This window comes from Camelus ferus, chromosome 2, assembly GCF_009834535.1.
Source record: "Camelus ferus isolate YT-003-E chromosome 2, BCGSAC_Cfer_1.0, whole genome shotgun sequence".
Lineage (NCBI taxonomy): Eukaryota > Metazoa > Chordata > Mammalia > Artiodactyla > Camelidae > Camelus > Camelus ferus.
Window position 1 is genome coordinate 28,077,930 of NC_045697.1, and position 17,783 is coordinate 28,095,712.

General features: G+C 40.3%; 1 protein-coding gene across 4 annotated transcripts in view; it reads right to left on the minus strand.

Annotated features, from left to right (window-relative positions):
* The window catches only part of TMEM156 (transmembrane protein 156), a 74,720-nt gene that overhangs the window by 26,429 nt on the left and 30,508 nt on the right, over positions 1-17,783 (minus strand). The window contains exons 6-7 of one of the 4 annotated variants that reach the window (XM_032496004.1): positions 12,982-13,087; positions 10,101-10,661 (exon numbers count right to left, since the gene is read on the minus strand). In XM_032496004.1, the coding sequence (XP_032351895.1) occupies positions 10,649-10,661; positions 12,982-13,087 (119 nt within the window). In that variant the 3' untranslated portion in view covers positions 10,101-10,648. Of the gene's footprint in view, positions 1-10,100; positions 10,662-12,977; positions 13,088-17,783 lie in introns of those variants that run through there. The other 3 variants (XM_032496002.1, XM_014562851.2, XM_032496005.1) reach the window with 3 other exon arrangements.

The window sequence follows — 17,783 nt, forward strand, 5'->3', positions numbered from 1 at the left end:
TATGGTGAAATTGTAGACACAAATAATGTGTCAGGGCTGAATGAACTGAGGTCTCTGCTCTGCTCCTACAGCTCCATTTCACTCAAAATAATAAATAGAAAACAAAGAAAAGCCTCAGCAGATAATGAATCTGTGTCCTAATGACCTTCCTGAACTACAAAATGGATTTGTAATTTACTTGGCACTGCCCAAACCATTTGGTGCCCATAGTGAGTTATGAAAACATTTTGACCATTTGGGGCTACAACTGTGCATTTTATTTCCTCAATGATTCATGAAGCATTAGAACTACTTTTCCATGGGAAGGTAAAAGTCATCCATCAATGGGAAGACTTGTTTCCCACCTACCCTATCTGTTGCCTTGATGGTGGTGTGATTGATTATTAAGGAGCCTTGGGCTATTCTGCGGCCCCTGGGGCCATAGTATGGCCATTTATAATAAGATATGGGTGTTACAAGCCAATGCCTGAGATTCTGCATCTCTCTTTCCTTTAAAATCACTTGATTTCTGGCCAAAAATGTAGAGACTCGCACTCAAAGAAAGTCATGTGCAAAATAACATGTTTGTTTGCTGAACAGTAACAAGTCTGTCACTTTCCTGGTCATCTCCATCTGCATTTGCTGCAGAGGCAGCAGTTGGTCAGTCACTGCAAGGGCACTGATACCTCAGGGGAACAATATACATCAAATGGTCTGAAATTAGTTGGCCTAAAAATGAAAGGCTCATTGATTTTTAAGAGCAGGAATAAAGTCTTCCATGTACTGCATCCAAACAATCCCTCCATTGTTGCCTTTTTGCTTCTTTGAGTTATATTTTTTCTTCTTTCCAGAGCTAAAAGTGAAACAAATCATAAAGTAAAGTAAAAGAGGAAAATATCTATTGATTTTCATAGGCCTATACCCTTCATTCATTCAATCAGCCCTTCATCCATATATTCATCCAGTCAATCCACAACATTCATTGCAACTGTCGTGCACTCTACCAAGTAAAATAGGATTCAGTTTGAAATTCACTTTGCAGTTCTCTCAGCCAAAATTACATTAATCAGTTGGAGCAAAAAAATCCACTAGGTATATCCGTGATTTCTGCAACCACCCAACTATAGGTTGATGACCCCCAAATTTCTACCTGGAACCCTGATATCACTCCTGAATTCCATTCATAAAGTCAGCTTCCTACCAGACACCTGTACATCAGTATCTGGGGGGTCCCACTAAACTTAATCTGAACATGTCTGAATGGAAATTATCTTTCCCCTTCCTCCTATGTTCTCTGTCTTAGTTGGATGCTTAGTGTTACTTCTGCCAGAAGCCTAGCTATCACCCCAGGCTCTTGCTTTTCTTCACCCTCAACACCCAATCAGTTTCCAAGTGCTGTCAATTACTTCTTTGTGTCTCTTCCTCCACCCCATTGCCTCAGTCTTGTTTCCCTTTCTTGTCATCATTCCTATGAACTGGTGTGATAGATACTGAAGGGGAGCAGCATATGCCACCCCAATATATGACTGCAGGAATTCAGGACACGCCATCCCCCAATATGCTGCTGTGGTATGTTGATTATTGTGAGCTCTAGGCACTTGAAAAAACAGCAAATACAGGGAAAGTCTTCCTCTGAATTTCACTTATCTGTCTGAAGACAGAGCTTCCAAAAGGAACTCAGTTATCATAGATTCCCCACACCAGGAATTTCATCAACCAGGGAAGATTGACTCTTATCACAGGAGAGGAGACTGGAAGTCAACACCATCACAAACTATCAAACGTCTCACCTATTCCTCTAAGGGCCTATTCATCTTCCCCAAAAATCATTTACTCTCCACAAAGAGGTTGACGTCCCTCTTCCTTCTCCTTATTATGGTAACACTTAAGTCTGAATTTTAAGCCACCTCTTTGAGTTACTCATTTTTCCCTGGGTATCACCCGTACATGAGGTTACATGCTAATAAACTTCTGATCTGATTGTTTTCTCTTGTCAATCTGCCTTTTATTACAAGTCTCAGCTAAGAACTCAGAAAGGTAGAGGGAAAATCATTTTGATCCCCTACAATACCAACTTGGGGTCAGCGTGGGTCTTGGTCTCCCTCTAGCCACCCATAATGGTAGTGTCAACATACACTCTCTAAGAGTGCAAATCTGGTTACTCCCCTAATTGACACTTTCATTGACTGACCCCAGCATTCAGGAAAATACCCAAACAAAGCCCTTTATAGTCAGGTCCCTGCCTACCTTTTCAGGTACTTTCATCAATTCCTCACCAACTTAATGTGCCCCTTGCACCATGCTCCCTCTCAGCTCTATGTACTGGCAATTTACCTTGTGCGGCTGCTACCCTGCGTTGATTGGAGCCCGTGAGGGGACCATATGAACTGAGGGACTCAACAGTACGGATAACGTCATAGACCAGTGCATTCCTGAAATCAGCGTAGCAGCGTTAGCACAAATTGTGCTTTAATGGAATTTACCTTCGACTGAACTTTTAAAAAACTGGCTATTGTATAACCCCAAAAGAGGGATGACATTTCCTCCAGTGTCTCCATTCTCTTACTGCAATGATTCAAAAACTGGTATTCAGGGTTAATTGGGAAGAGAAAAAAAAAGAATATTCCTGGGAAGTGTGTTTAACCATTAATAAAGATTTAAAAAAAAAAAAAAACCTCAAGGGACTTCCCAAACGTTTCAGATTATTACTGTGCATTGGAACTCTCCAAAAGTGGGACTGAAGGTGCGGCTTCTCTCAAAGTTGAACAGGGAAGCCTAGATCTGTAGCCCCAATTAACAGCTACCGACAGTGGTGTTCCTCTGCAATCTGGCTTCCCTCTCTTCCAATATCCTTGTGTGTAATAAATCATTCTTTCAGTTGTGTAGTATCATTTAAAGTCTGCCTGCTTAATCTTTAATTGGTTAAGCAGTTACAAGCTTAAATTATAGAGTGTGAAAAATATCACAATAGATCACAGTATTGTCAGTTTTCTCCTGCAGAACTCTGACATTCTCAAGCTTAACAAAGCCCAGTTCTCTCCCACGTTAATTACTGCAATGTCCTTGAAAGAGAATAGCATGGTTATTACTATTTGCAAAGAGAGTATGCTTCTGTCTCTTGCTCGGTAGGAGCCCGTGTGTGTGTGTGTGTGTGTGTGTGTGTGTGTGTGTGTTAGAGGACACAGAGATCTTAAATTAGGCCCCCCTTTTCGGAACACAACTGCCTGAGTGACTGTATGTATGTTCCTTCCATCCTGGCCAACTTATCCTTTAAGACTCAGACTGTGTCCCCTCCTTCAGGAAGTCTTCCCTCACTTCTGTCTTCCTCCTTGATTTAGGTGCCCCTTGTCTGGGTTTCCCATAGCACTCCATTCATTAAGTCCACACACACTTATTGCATAATTTCTCTATCAGATACCAGTACTTGGAACTGGTACTCACACACTGGTGTATTGGGGTACAGGTAGGCCAACCTGCATCCCCAGAGGAGGGGGTGCCTACATGACAAGGGCTCATACAACCAGTTCCCAAGAGAGGTAGGATAACCCCCTCCTTCTCTTACCTCCCTACTGGTCCTCCCCTACTCTCCATCCCATGCAAACCGGCAGATTCTCTAGAATACAGCTTGTGTGAGTTCTATCTCTGATGGAATTTCTGGCACTAAAACATGTCATTCAAAAAGATCCTTTTTGCTCACATTGATCTAATTATTTTGTTAAAAAAGCAACAACTACTACTGAATAATGAATTTTTCTTCCTATATTAGCCTTTTATTTAGATAGCTGGAATAAAATAGACAATTTTTAAAAACACCCTTTTTTTCTACTGAATTTTTCACTCTGAAAAAAATCTCACTATGATATAATCATTAAGCACGGTTGATTTGTTTTGACATAGTGGAACTTTGTTATGATAAATTGCTTAAAAATAAAACTTACATTGTCCATTTGCCAAAATAGGAAGGAGAACAGAGATGATTTCCTGTCTCTCTGTGACTAATTTCAAGTAGAAAAATGTGTTTCGAACCCAGTAAGCAGAAAGGGACTTTCCAGGCACTTAGTTCACAGCCTTTTCTCATCAATATTTGGGTGTTTTGCATTGTAATTAATATCTTTCACCACAGGGCATCTTGATATGAGTTCAAAGAATTTAATGCTTTTAAATAATCTATTAAACAATTTACTTTTGATCTATTTTATGAGCATTCAAAGCAAAAAGCTTCATTCTGTGCAGTTCCTCTCACAACTACCAAATAATTGAGTTCTTTAGACGTACCTTACTACCTGGGTAGAGACAAGAAAGCATTTGTGGTGTAGGAGTACTTGTGGTAGAGGAGTGCTGACAAGTATACACTCTAAGCGTGACTGGAACTCAAGAAATTCATGCTACAGAACCCCATGCTAGAAGGAATTATGAGAAGCATTGGACAATCTTTTTTCCCTAAGAAAATGAATCTACTTTTACCTCCATAGAGAGAGATTCCATGATTAAGGTGCATCAGAGCAGAGGGTTAAGGGCATAAACTTTAAACCCAGACCACCTGAGTTCAAATCTCAACTCTGCCACTTAAATCTATGTGTCCTTGAGCAAGTTACTTAAACTCTCTTTGCCTTAATTTCTTCACCTTTAAATTGGGATGCTGATGAGAGAACTTACCTCCTAGTATTGTGAGGTAACATGAGATAACTGATATATTCTTAGTGCTTAAAATAGTGCCTGGCACATAATTAGTAGTAGTAGTATTAAACTGCTCACCAACTCTGACTTTAACCTTGGGCTATTTTGGCAGCCATTGTATGAGCTTTGACTGCCCTAAAGCAACTGAAAAAATAATGCAAATATATATCTTTTAGTAGGAGTTGAGGAAGGCTCTCCCCAAATGAAGCTAGAGTTAAAAATGGTAGATAATCACTTTCAGAACCTTTGCCCATATATTTCCCTAGAGCAAACTACTTCCTTTCCAAACATGAATTTCAAGAGGAAAATAAACATTTATAGATAACTGGAAAGAATTAAGGCTCCATATAAGGATGTAAACTGATGCCTGTCTTTACCAGATGCCAAATCCCTGAAAGGACTATCTCTGAAGCAAATTTTTTAACCACACAAAGCAAATTGTCAGTTTAGGGGTGTGGGAAATGAAGATTTTTAAAGTCATTATTCTGTATTAAGCATGAGAGAGAGAGAGAGGAGAAAGGCAGGCTGTAGTTTATACTAAAAAGGAATTAAAATCAAAAGCAGACTGCATTACCCTGAACAAAGGAGACACTGTCTTATTCCCAGTTCTGTCACTGAAAAGCTCTGTGATGTGACCTTGGGTGAAACCCTCATCTTCTAGAAGCTTCAGTTTCCTCAGCTGTAAAATCAGGGCATTGACCAGATGATCTATAAGATTTCTTACAGCTCAGACATCCTATGACTTTATGAAATAAAGTAGATGTTAGATGCTGTATCTAGCAGGCAACAGAAACCAGCTCTGGAAACTAAAGCAGGAAAAAGATCTCTTTGCAAAGAGGTCACTGGTAGCTCATGGAGTCCAAGGGAAGGCTGGAGAGCCAGGCTCAGAACCAAGGCAGTTTGGTGGGTGTAGGGAGATACTGAGGTGTCTTAAAAGAGGAATAACTTAGCTGCTGGAATGAAGAAACTCAAATCGTTTTTTTTTTTTTCACCCTCATGTCACTATAAATGGAAGTCCTGAGATAGCTGGTCAAATTGGTCACATGACCCCCCCTTGACTAATGGGCAAGAAACCTAGATTTACAGTTTCATCGAGATATCATTCAATAGGCAAGAGGTAGTTCCCTAAGAGGAAAGTGGCATAAGATTTCAAAGGAAAGGTGGTGACCACCAGGCAGTTCTTCACTACAAATGGTGTGCCTGCCTTTGTAATATCACACACTGACATCACTTTTCTATATGGAAACAGGTGGACTATTTTCACAGTCCATCTGCAAATAGACATGTCTTTGGAGGGAGCTAATAGCCCCATGATGATATTGTAGACACCATCACGAAATGTGAGGCAATGACACATGCTTGACGAACAGCCTGAGCGTGCACTCCAGAATCGTTCTAGGGGTAGAAACAAGTCTGTGTTTTGTTTTTAGTCAGTTTCTCTCCGCACATCTCCTTGGAATTGAGGAGGAACATTCACAGAGGCACCCAACAGTCATTTCCTCTTCTTCCACGTATACAGAGCCCTGTTTTCATTCTGATGGTCAGTTCCTCTCCCCTCCTTGAGAACCAGGCAAATCTTGATCCTTCTCAACGAGTCATGATGGTCCCAATTCCCCTGTCATCAGTAGATTTAAGGGTGAGTCTGTGACCCAATTCTAGATGATCTGACACGAGGAGAAACCTTTCCAGGATGGGGCTCCTTATAAAGCTTTCTTTACTCTTAAAAAGGAATCGTGGTGTAAGACTGTGATGATTGCTGGTGCTGTGGCACCACCACTTAATACAAGCCTAAGAGGGGAAGCCTGAAGACAAAAGCCAACAAGTTGAAGATGGCAGAGGGGAAAAGGAGGGAGGAACCCAGGCACTTGGTGATGTGAGTTCTTGAGTTTCCCAGTTTGGAAAACACCCTATTCAGAACTTCTATTGGTTCTATAGGTAAGACAGTAAATCTTATAACTTATATCATTCCGGCTTGGGCTTTTTATTATTTGCAGATGAAAATATCTCAGCTGATAACCCACAAAATACTCTCCCAGTCAGCAATAAATTTGTCTCCATAGTTCCCTCTGACAGCCTTAACTCTTGGGGGTGGGGGTGGGGAGTGGAATACCTCATTCAAAGGATTTTGTAAAGTATTATTTTTTGCCAAATGTCCCCTGCTTCTATATGCCTACTTCATCTGCAAATCACAGAAGCTTCTAGACTACTCTATCTTTACTAAAGTACATGATTCCCAGTTCATAGAGGATTTTTAACTGTTTCTTTTGGTTGTCATATCTCTAGGTTAATCAACAACATACCTTATTTAGATTTTAAAAACGTAAGAACTTCCTTCCACTTGGTATCCTAAAATTGCCACTCATCAGAATAGCACCAATACTTGGAGATGGTTGAGAAAGATGTAGACAGGCAAAAAAAGAAGTAAAATTTAAAAAGAGACAGAGAAGGAAATAACAAGGTCAAATTATGGAAATTAAATGCCAGAAAATTGAGTCCAAGTCTTTATTCTACTGTATTTTACATGAAGGGAAAGAAATACGGTTGGGAGAGTGAAAGATAGACAGACAGAAGGAGAAAGGAAGATGTAATTTATACAATATTTGTCTCTTGGGAAATTTGGTTTTATTAAATTTAGAGTAGGTAGGTACAAAAGTATATTTTAAAACATGTAAGCTACATAGAATCATGACACAATGACTTCCATACACCTACCACCAAGTTTATAAAAGAACATTACCATTGTGTTAGAAGTTCCTGGAATGTCGATGTCCAGCCCCATCCCCTTCCCCATCCCCTGAGAGCTAACCACTATGCTGAATTTACAGCCAACATCTGTCAAGCTCCATTACCAAGATGAGTATCTTAAGGGAGGAGTGGGCAGGGAGCTCTGGGTACCTGTCAGCTGGAGATGATGTGGTTCCCACTCTCACTCACAGTCTGTTGGGGAGACATACGTAAGTATAACTAGTGCGGTATGAGGCAGGATGTGAGAAGTACCCTGGCAAGAGGGTTAAATCCCAGGGAAGCACAGTAAAGAGATATCATTCCATTTGGAGTCAGCAGGGGATGCTCCATGGACAAGGTAGACTATCTGCCTTTGAAGGGTGGAGACGATTTCTGCAGATGGGAGGAAACGGGCAGATGCCACAGTCAGAAAAGAGGCAGAAGGAGCAAGGTGGTCTGAAGAATGACTGCTCCGTCCAGGATGACTAAGTATTCAGGGTAGAGGGTGAGGGAAGTAGAATTTAAAACTAGGATGAAAGTCAAGTTTGAAGGGAATCCTCTGGAAAATGAAAATCTTTCTAGAAACCAGAACTAACAGCTGTCAGTTTGGGCATTATTGTTTTTCCCACAAAGATCAGGAAGGTTGTCCTCTGTATCTGTTCTCTCCCTCTTTCCCTGCCCCACCGTCCCTCCCGCACGTGCATCAAATCATTTGCCAGGTGTCACCAATTCTTCATAGCCTCTCATCTACCTACCCCTCTTCCTACCACTCTGATTCCACTGTGTCTGCAGAGACTGGATGCAGGCAGCCTTCCAGCAGAGTGCCCTGATTCCTCTCTGCCCCTCCAATCTGCACCTGAATTCCTTCGCATGGCGGGCTGGGGTCCTGGCCACTCAGCAGGACACAGAGGGCAAAGAGGTGAGTGTGGGTCACAGCTGGGAAGGGAAGCCTGCGGTGAGAGCCACAGACACACGACGAAGCTGTAAGTCCTAGGGAGGGGATGCGAGGTGAGTCAACGTCAGACTGGGAGCTAGTTGAAAAGAGCAGAGTGTGCTAAACATCAGGCTCAGTGGTGCAGATTGGAAGCCAGGAATTACACCAGGCACCAAGGAGTTGGTTTCTATGGGACCCAGGTGGGCGGGGAGGAGAGCAGAACTGCCAGGCTAAGGGAGACACGCAGGACCAGCACCCATGCAGCAGTTCCGGGCAGAGGTCTCCTTCAAGGGCACGGTCCACCCAGCCTCCTCGCACCCCCAGGAGAGCACCGTGCTGGTGCTCTGAGCTGGAGCCCCTTTTCTCGGGCACCCCTTCCGAGCATCCTGCTCCCTTTTGTCCCATCTCTACCCTGCATTGCAAGTACTGGGAGCAGCAAGTTTTCGCAGTCCCAAAGACCTCGACTAAATCCAAATATTAGTCCAGAGAGCAGGCAAATTGCTGAGCTTTCCTTGACCTCAGCTTCCTCGGGAGTGACGATACCTGTCTTGAGAGCAGTTGTGAGAAAGAAATAAGTATACATGGCATGTGCCTAATGTATGGGGTGGAAGGCTCAATAAATAGTCCTTTATCCAACAAATATTTATTAAATGCCTACTGTGAGCCGAGCATTCTACCAGCTGCCAGAGATACTAGGGTGAGCAGAATCAGTCTAGAGAGGGAGCCAGACATTAGTTAACAACCATGAAAATAATTGTAAATGACAGATACGGAAAGAACCATGAGGGTTGAGAACATGTAAAACGGGAGATTTGACTTATACTAAGAGATCAGAAAAAGCCATCTTCTGGACCCTGCTTGATAGTGGCCCTCCTGAGAAGCTGTCCTGATTACCTGCAACTGGAAATGATTCCTTTGGCCTGTGAATTCCCAGCAGGAAGCTGGGAATGTTAATGACATTTATCCTTTCGTCTAGTGTCACAACTAGCGGCACACGTGTGCTGTCTCCTCCACCACATCATAAGCTCCTTGTGGGCAGACAGTAGGCCAGCTACATCTTTCAGTGCTTCACAGTTTCTGATAGAGTTTATTATTTTAATAAACAAGTGAAATTAGCTTCTAAAAGCTGCCACAATGTAACAGAACTTGAAGCTTAATTTATGCCTTTTGTAAGCCAAGTTCCCACTGATTTCCAAGTCATTTGTCAGAACATAATAGGTGACATGCAAGGGAACAATAAGTTGGCTTCAGAGAAATTGTGTAATATTGGTACCTGAGAGAATGTGACACCCCTAAATTCCTGCTGAATAATCCCAGACCTGAGCCTGACTCACCTATTAGTCAGGGGTACACAAATAAGAAAAAGTGAGACTAGTAGAATTCCATTTGCCACATCGTCAATTCCTAAATTTTACAATTAGAATCTCAGTTTGTGATCTAACAAAAAAAAAAAAAAAGAAAGAAAATGGAATACCAAAAACACCTCTGTGTGCTGAACATGTGTTCCTGTTAGGTTGCTTAGTATCAAACCTGATCTTGCAGTTAAACTCTGCAAATCTACTCAGATAAGCGATTTGAACCATATAATGATGTCAGGAGGTTAAGTTCCATCTTAACTCTGGGAAGGTATTCTTCTATTTTTCATAGTTAAAAACTGCCCTCTTGTCCAAGTTTTCACTGTAAATTAATAACTATAATTATTCTTGACATCCATCAAAACTATAAAAAGATGAAAGCCAAAAGAATCAGAGGAAACATTGTATTGTTAGATTTAAATATTCAAGTATTTCACTTAAATTCCTTTTATTTTGGTATCTTTGAATTTTTAAAAAAATTCCAGTGCCAAAAGGAAGCAATATTTATAAATGCAAACAAATGTATAAACAAACAACCCTGGTCCTCTTAAGCAATTTGCCAAATAGAAATGGTCCATCTGAAAAGGCAAACCCATCAAATCAGGATCTACAATGTGGGTCAGTGAGAGGAGGGATTTTCCTCCTAACATTGTTTTTGGTTCCTCAAAATCAAAATCTTGGGGCTGTTGTAGGCTGTATAAACATGGATAAACAAGGAGAGTAAGCATTCTTTTACTGTTTCCACCAGTTTCATCAGCTTGTTTTCCATGAGACTCATAATGGCTTCCTGAAAAAACTCATTCCTTTAATCTCCTGGGTCTAATGAGTGCTCTCGCGTTAGTTTCCGTCCACCAGTCAGCATTCCTACTGGTTCTATTGTGCATCCTCAGCTGGACCAAATGTTTACCAGTTACCTCATTCCCAAAACGAAAGTATGAGTACTCTTCAAAAGGGTTCAGTCTAGATTGTCCAGAGGAAATCATAGAGATTGTCTGAAGATTAAAAAAAAAAAAAAAGGCAAATATGATTCACACAAAAATCTTGTTAACCTGAAAATAATTAGTGGAAAACAATTTTAAAAACATTTATTAAAACTGTGTCTTACAGACACAGTAAACAAACTTACGGTTACCAGAGGGGAAAGAGGTCAGGAAGAGATAAATTGGGAGTTCGAGATTTGCAAATACTAACTACTATATACAAAACAGATAAACAACAAGTTTCTTCTGTATAGCCCAGGGAACTATATTCAATATCTTGCAGTAACCTATAATGAAAAAGACTATGAAAACAAGCATATGGATGTATATGTAGACTGAAACATTATGCTGTACACCAGAAATCGACACATTGTAAACTGACTATGTCAATAAAGAAAAATTTTTCTAAAAAACTGTGTCTTATAACATCACCCTAAAACTTCCTAAAGTCACTGATTAAGGGCTCTTTCCAATGCAATGGAGCCTCATTTACATCCCCAAGAAGACAGGGAGGTTAGTGGTGGGTGGTACACGTCTCAGCTAGGACCCAGGAAACCTAGGGTTTCCTCTTGCCTCTGCCACTACATATTTTGGCTTATTTTCCACTTTTATAAAATGAAAGTGAAAGTGTTCACACAGGTTTCTTTGGTTGTAACAGTCCATGATTCTAGTAGAAAGATACAGAAGTTGAGATTTATTTATTCACTCGACAAATACTTATTGGACATCTATTAAATGCTAAGCAACATGTCCTCTGAATGAGGATTTCCCCATTTTGCTCCCCAAGTCCCCCATGAGTGCTTCTATCATGTTAACTTGACGCTCGGTTGGAATTGGGGGTTCCCTAATCTGATTCACCACTGACTACATGTTTTTTTGCCAATGAGTAGCAGAATTCTTGGCACACAGTAGGTGCTCAAAAAGCATGTAGTGAATGAACAGAGGAGAGCTCTTCATGTGCAAGGTTGAACGTCCCAGAATGAGGACTAGAATGAGAAGTATCAAGCATAATATCCAGGAACGTTTCACTAAAACAATTCTATGATGACATCATATTCGCCCTAGGAATTTCTGAGCCAACAGCAGATCCTGAGCTCTAAGGAAGCCCTGCCTCTCTCTAGTCCTAAGCACAAAGGTATCCTTGGCACTTAGTTTCCAGTTTGATGCATTGAGCCACCTATGCTGAAAACCTTTGGTTGCCTTTCCAGATCTGCTCTCTCCTTTTGTTCACCATGCTTGGTGATCTGGGAGGCCATTCTATATGAACTGTCTCAGTCTAGCTTGTGTCCTGTCGCTCTGGGTGGGTTGGGCCAGTGCGGAGTACTACAGTGGGAAAAAGGAGTTCAGCCACATTGGGACATTGATTCTCTCTCCTCAGGGCAACCACAGGCTGTCGTGTCCATGACCAAAGGCCCCAGCAGCTGTCAGGCAGCCCTCCTCACAGGTTCCTTCTGTGCGTGTACCTGCGAGTGTGTGTCTGCCTCTGACTCTGTCTCTATGACTTCTTTGTCCCTTTAGTCTTAGGGACAGTAGCAGGGCCCCACTGTTACTGGTCCCAGGGGGCTGCACTCTCCTTTTTTGGTTTTCCCACATCCTGGTTTAATAGGTCCTTTATGAAACTCTTTCCAGGTTATTCAGTGTGAGCATACCATGGGTTTCCTGCCAGGACCTTTGACTGATAACTACCCAGATATTACGAAGAGTAAATGATCTGGTCTACCACCACCCAGCACAACAAAAAAATGCTAGTTTCCCTTGTTTTCCCTGTTATACCCTCCCCAACGGTCATCATTAGTGCCGTCAACAAAATAGCTACTTCATAAATATTTGTTGAATGAAAGAAAAAAATTTCTAAACACATCTGATCACAGTTTTGGGTTCAAATACATGGAAATCGATGTGAGTTAATCTAGATTACCAAACATTAAATTTAGAGGAGCTTTTTTATTTCAGTAGTTGAGGGCCAGTGAGTAGCTCTGCTTTACAAATTTACATTCTTTTTTCATGCTCCAAGTGAAGCAACGACTAGCCTGCTGGACTGAGGACTCAATCCCAGGAAACAGTGCCAGAGGATAAGCTGACATCTCGGTGCATCAGTACACATGTTGTTCAACAGACCAAGAGGTTAGTTGACTGGTCCTTCCTAAATTTTGGAGGAAATAGTGACTTTATTTCATACTTTCTAATCCATATTAACTGATTTTGCAAGTTCCTCACTTTCTATCTCCTACACCCAGATAGAAATGCAGTTTGGGGTTAACTATACCTCCTTGGATCTATTCGCATTCATAATGAATAGTCAAATCATTGGTAAAACTGAAGCATCACTCACCGTGTGTGTTGATCTTGCTGATGTGCTGTGGAAGAAGCTTCTAGTTCTGGTATTGGAGGAAGCACGTCCTTGACCTGGGCCAAAGGCAGCCTCTGCGTGGTCTCTGCTGTTTAAGAAGGAGAGCGGTTCTAGTCAATATTTAGTCAGTAGCAATGCAAAAGCAGGCACGGTATATTCTAACATGTTAAGAGGACCATGCGCTCCCTCTAGACAGGATTTTGGCAGTTTCCCCCACTCACTAAATTTCCTGCCTGCAGCTCTGACACTTTGAACCCATTTCTCTCAGCTCTGTATCTTTCTTTTCATTCTTCCTCTCCCACCGCCTTCTGGGCACAAGACCTGAAGCATAAGGAGGAGCAAAGCAAAGAAAAAGACAAAGTACGATGTCAAGTAACAAGAAAAGAATTTGACTTTGGGAAGTGCGAACATTTCCTTCCATTGCATCTTGTTGAAATATGTCCCTAGGGAGAATATTAAGGACATCCTTGATTTCAGGGTCTATTTTACCAAAAAGCAAAGTTACAAATTAGATAAATTGACAGGTTAGAACCTGTCTTCCTTTGCTACAACTCTGTGACTTTATAAAATTCTTCTAATATTATCTTCGCTGCCTTCACGTAGGAGATTCAACTTGATGTCCATGGCACAATGGTACCTCTTTCATTCCACTGGGGTTTTGGGTCTTGCTTTTCTAGTTTTTATATTGAAACTTGAGTTCTACATAATACAAGTGGTTTTGGCTACACAGATGTCTCTACTTTTTATTCAAAGCCCTGAACATGGATGGAAATGAGGTGACTTATAATTTAAAGAGAAATTTGAGTAGTTGCTTCTTAAGAAGATAAATCAAAACAGAAGATTTAAGTGTAATCAAGAATATGATGCTTCTTGTCCAAGAAGATAATTAAATACTGGGGTAGTTTACCAAAATAGAAATACTATCAAACCTTCTCTCAGAATTATATTCCTTTAATTAGAAAAAAATTTTTGATATGAAAATGAATATATGTATGTATATGCATGACTGGGTCATTGTGCTGTACACCAGAGACTGGCACATTGTAACTGACTGTACTTCAATTTAAAAATTTTTTGATAAGAAAAACTTATTTTTTGGGTTTAATTTTTTGAATAAGGAATACATTCACATGATTAAAAATTTTTAAACCATGAAAGGCTATTCAGTGAATGTTCCCTCTTGCCCCATCTCCCACCCGCATCCCACCACATCATGTAGTTCCTTCCCTTCTCCTGTTCCTCTGCCACAGACAACCAAGGCAACCAATTAGTTTTTTGTGGGTAGATGGATAGAGGATAAATTTGTACTTTTATATGCTATTAAAATGTATTTTTGTCCTTATTTACACAATTGGTAGAATATCATTCATATATGTCATTAATGATATATCTTAGAGATCTTTCCACATAAGTGCTTCCTCATTCCTTTTTCACAACTTCGTGGTATTCCAAATACCTGGTATTACAGCTACCTGGTATTCTTGGTACTCCATACCACCGTGTCTTTAAATGGCCTCTTGTTTAGATTGTGTCTAATGTTTTGATGTTGCAAACAAACTAGCAGTAACTTGTACATATGACATTTCTCTCTTATGTAAGTAAATCTATAGGATAAATTCCTAGAAATAGAATTGCTGGCTCAAAGGGCTTGTACATTTGTAACTTGGATAGTTATTGCCAAATGACCTATCCAAGACGTTGTACCAATTTTGCCTCTCAATTTACCTTAGTATATGAGAGGACCTATTGCCCCTTGCCACAGAGTATGACGTCAAGCTTCTGGGGATTTTTGCCAATCTGATAGATGAAAATGGCACCTCAGTGTAGCTTTAATTTGCTTTTTCATTGAATGTAAGCCCCATGAGAGCAGAAATCTTTAGTGCGGTTCACTACTGTATCTCCTATACCCGATGGCCAATATTGGCACATAATAAACACCCAAAAATATATATATTTTTGAAAGAATTTAGTCTGAGTGAGACCAAAACAACCTTTCATATGTTTAAGAACTATTTGTATTCCCTTTTCTGTAAACAGTCCATGCTTACCCTTTACCCATTGGCTTACTGGGCTATGATCTTTTCTTCCTCAATTATCAGAAACTCCTTCTGTGCAAGGAAAGGTTGCTGATCTGTTATGAACTGCAAATAACTTTTCCCCAGTTGTTTTTGCTGTATACATTCTTTTTCACACGGTCAAATTTATTAGTGTTTTGGCTGAGTTTTGTGTCATGAATGGAAGGCCAGCTTTGAGTTAGTTATAAATAAACTCTACCATCGTTTCTTCTATAATTTTTGTGGCTTCGTGTTTCCATTAAAATCATTGATCTGTTCGGAATTTACGCTGTATTAGTATTAGTGTGAGCTCTGGATTAAGTAAATTTTTTTTTCCTAGATGACTATTCAATTGTCCCAGCATCATTTATTCAGTAATTCTTTGTTTTCCTATTGATTTGATATGCCATTTTCATCATTTACTTAAGTCCTGAACTTTCTAATGTTTTACTGGATACTTTAATCTAGTTAAATATCACTGCCATAATGGAATGTACACTTCTCTTTATTCTTCTATGTCAATTTTTTTTGTCTCATATTGCCAGCTTATTTTTCATTGGGATATTGAAATGAACTTGCTTATTTATTGATTTAGAAAAAAATGGCATCTTCTTATATTCAACTTCCTTTCAAGAACATGATATACCATTCCTTTTGTTCAAGTCATTTTCATGTCTCTCAGAAGCATTCTTCTGAAGTTTTCTTCAGAAAGACCTTACACATTTCTTATTAAGTTTATTCCTAATTTATCTTTTGCCCTGATTTGAAATGCAGTGTATCCTCCAGCTGGTTGTTGTTTAAATATACAAATGCTATTTGATTTTTTATATTAATTTTGTACCCTGCCCCTTACTGGATTTTTCAAAGATTTTTTTTTTTAGGGAATTACCTTAGATTTTTCAGGTACACATCATATCTTCTGCAATATAAGTGATCATTTTACCTATTCTTTCCAACTTGTGAACCTTGTATTTCTGTCTCTTATCTAATTGTGTTGATAGGACTTCTAGGACAGTGGTAGATAAAGTGGCAATAGCGAACATTCTTGAACACTTCTGGCTTTAGTTGGGCATGCTTTTCGTGTTTCCCTTGTAAGCATGATTCTAGGTTCTTGTCTGAGACAGATATATTTTACCACATTAAGGAAGTACCTACTTATTTTTATTAAGAGTTTTTATGAAGAATGGGTATTGTATTTTGTCAAATACATTTTTAGTACCTATAGGGATGATCCAACAATCATTCCCTCAGATCTGTTAACATGATGAGTGACACAGTAGATGTCCTGAACTGTCCCTGTATTCCGGAGTAAGCCCCACAAGACCATAGTAGGAACGTGCGTGCCAGTTTGCATATATGCATGTTTTTAACCTGTGCTACTGTATCCTTTTGCTAATATTTGTTGAGGATTTTTGCATAATATACATAAGTAAGATTCCTCGATGCCTTCACTTTAGACAAATCTTCCTTAGGTTTAAATATAAATGTTTATTTCATAAAAAGAAGCAGGAAATATCCTTGTTTTCTACGGTCTGTAACAGTTTAAATACCATTGGAAATATCTGTTGCTTAGACACTGTTAAAATTGCCCTGTGAACTGTTCTTCCTGATTTTTTTTTTTTTTGAGAGAAAACTGACAAATTCTGTTTCTTCTATGACAATTGTTTTGTTTAGATTTTCTATTCTTCTGGTATCAGCTCTTATAAATTTCTCCAGAAAAATATCCATCTTAACTAGACATTTGAAAAATTAAGATAGCAACTACTCTTCAAGGGGCAGGAATAGATGCCTCTTTGAAGCATTTCCAGCAGAAACTGAGGGCCCTTTCATTCCTATAGAAATGCTAAAATAACCACCAAGTTTCAAATTTCTTATGGAGCATATAACTCTAAAGAGTAAATGACAGAGCTCCCCTGACTGATTAGAACAGAGGTGGGAAAACGAGACCAGTCTTTACCAGAGTTCAGGGCTCCCATCCCCACACTCTTTTCCTCACAGATCCAGTGCATTGGAGGCCCTTAGCATCTTTATTTTTATTTTGTTGTCAGTAAGTACCAACCACATCTATGGGATTAGATCGATCAACCTTGTCTGTCACACTAAAAGTTCCCAGTAGTCTGTGATTTTTGTCTTTTCAGCCCTGTACTTCTCAAGGCTGGTTGCGGGAGGCAGAATTCTAAGACGGCCCCCAAGATTCCCACCCCTGCCTTGTAATTCCCTTCCCTTGAGCGTGGGCAGGGCTGTGAATAAGTTCTCATTCTTGTGATTGGGTTTCACTAAGATGAAGAGTTTTCACAGGTGTAATGAACATTCCAAATCACTTGATTTTGAATTATTTAAAAGGGAGACCACCCTGGGTGGGTCCAACTTAATGAGACGAGAGCCCTTAACTGAGAGCCTGGGCTCTCCCTGAGGTCAGAGGGGCTCTCTCACTGGGCTCAAAGAAGCAAACTGGCATGTCCTGAACTGTCTACAGGAAGGGTCATGTAGCAGGGGTCTGCAGGCAGCCTACAGGACCTAAAGGTGGCATCTGGCAGAGAGCCAGGTAAGAAGCCAGGGCCCTCAGTCTACATCCTCAAATAAATGAGTTCTGCCAGCAATCTGAACAAACTTGGATGGGGAGCCCCAAGATGAGAATGCAGGCCAAGTCACATTTTGAGCTCAGGCTTGTGAGTCTCTGAAATCCAGCAGCTGTGCCCAGATTTCTGACCCACAGGAACTATGAGATAC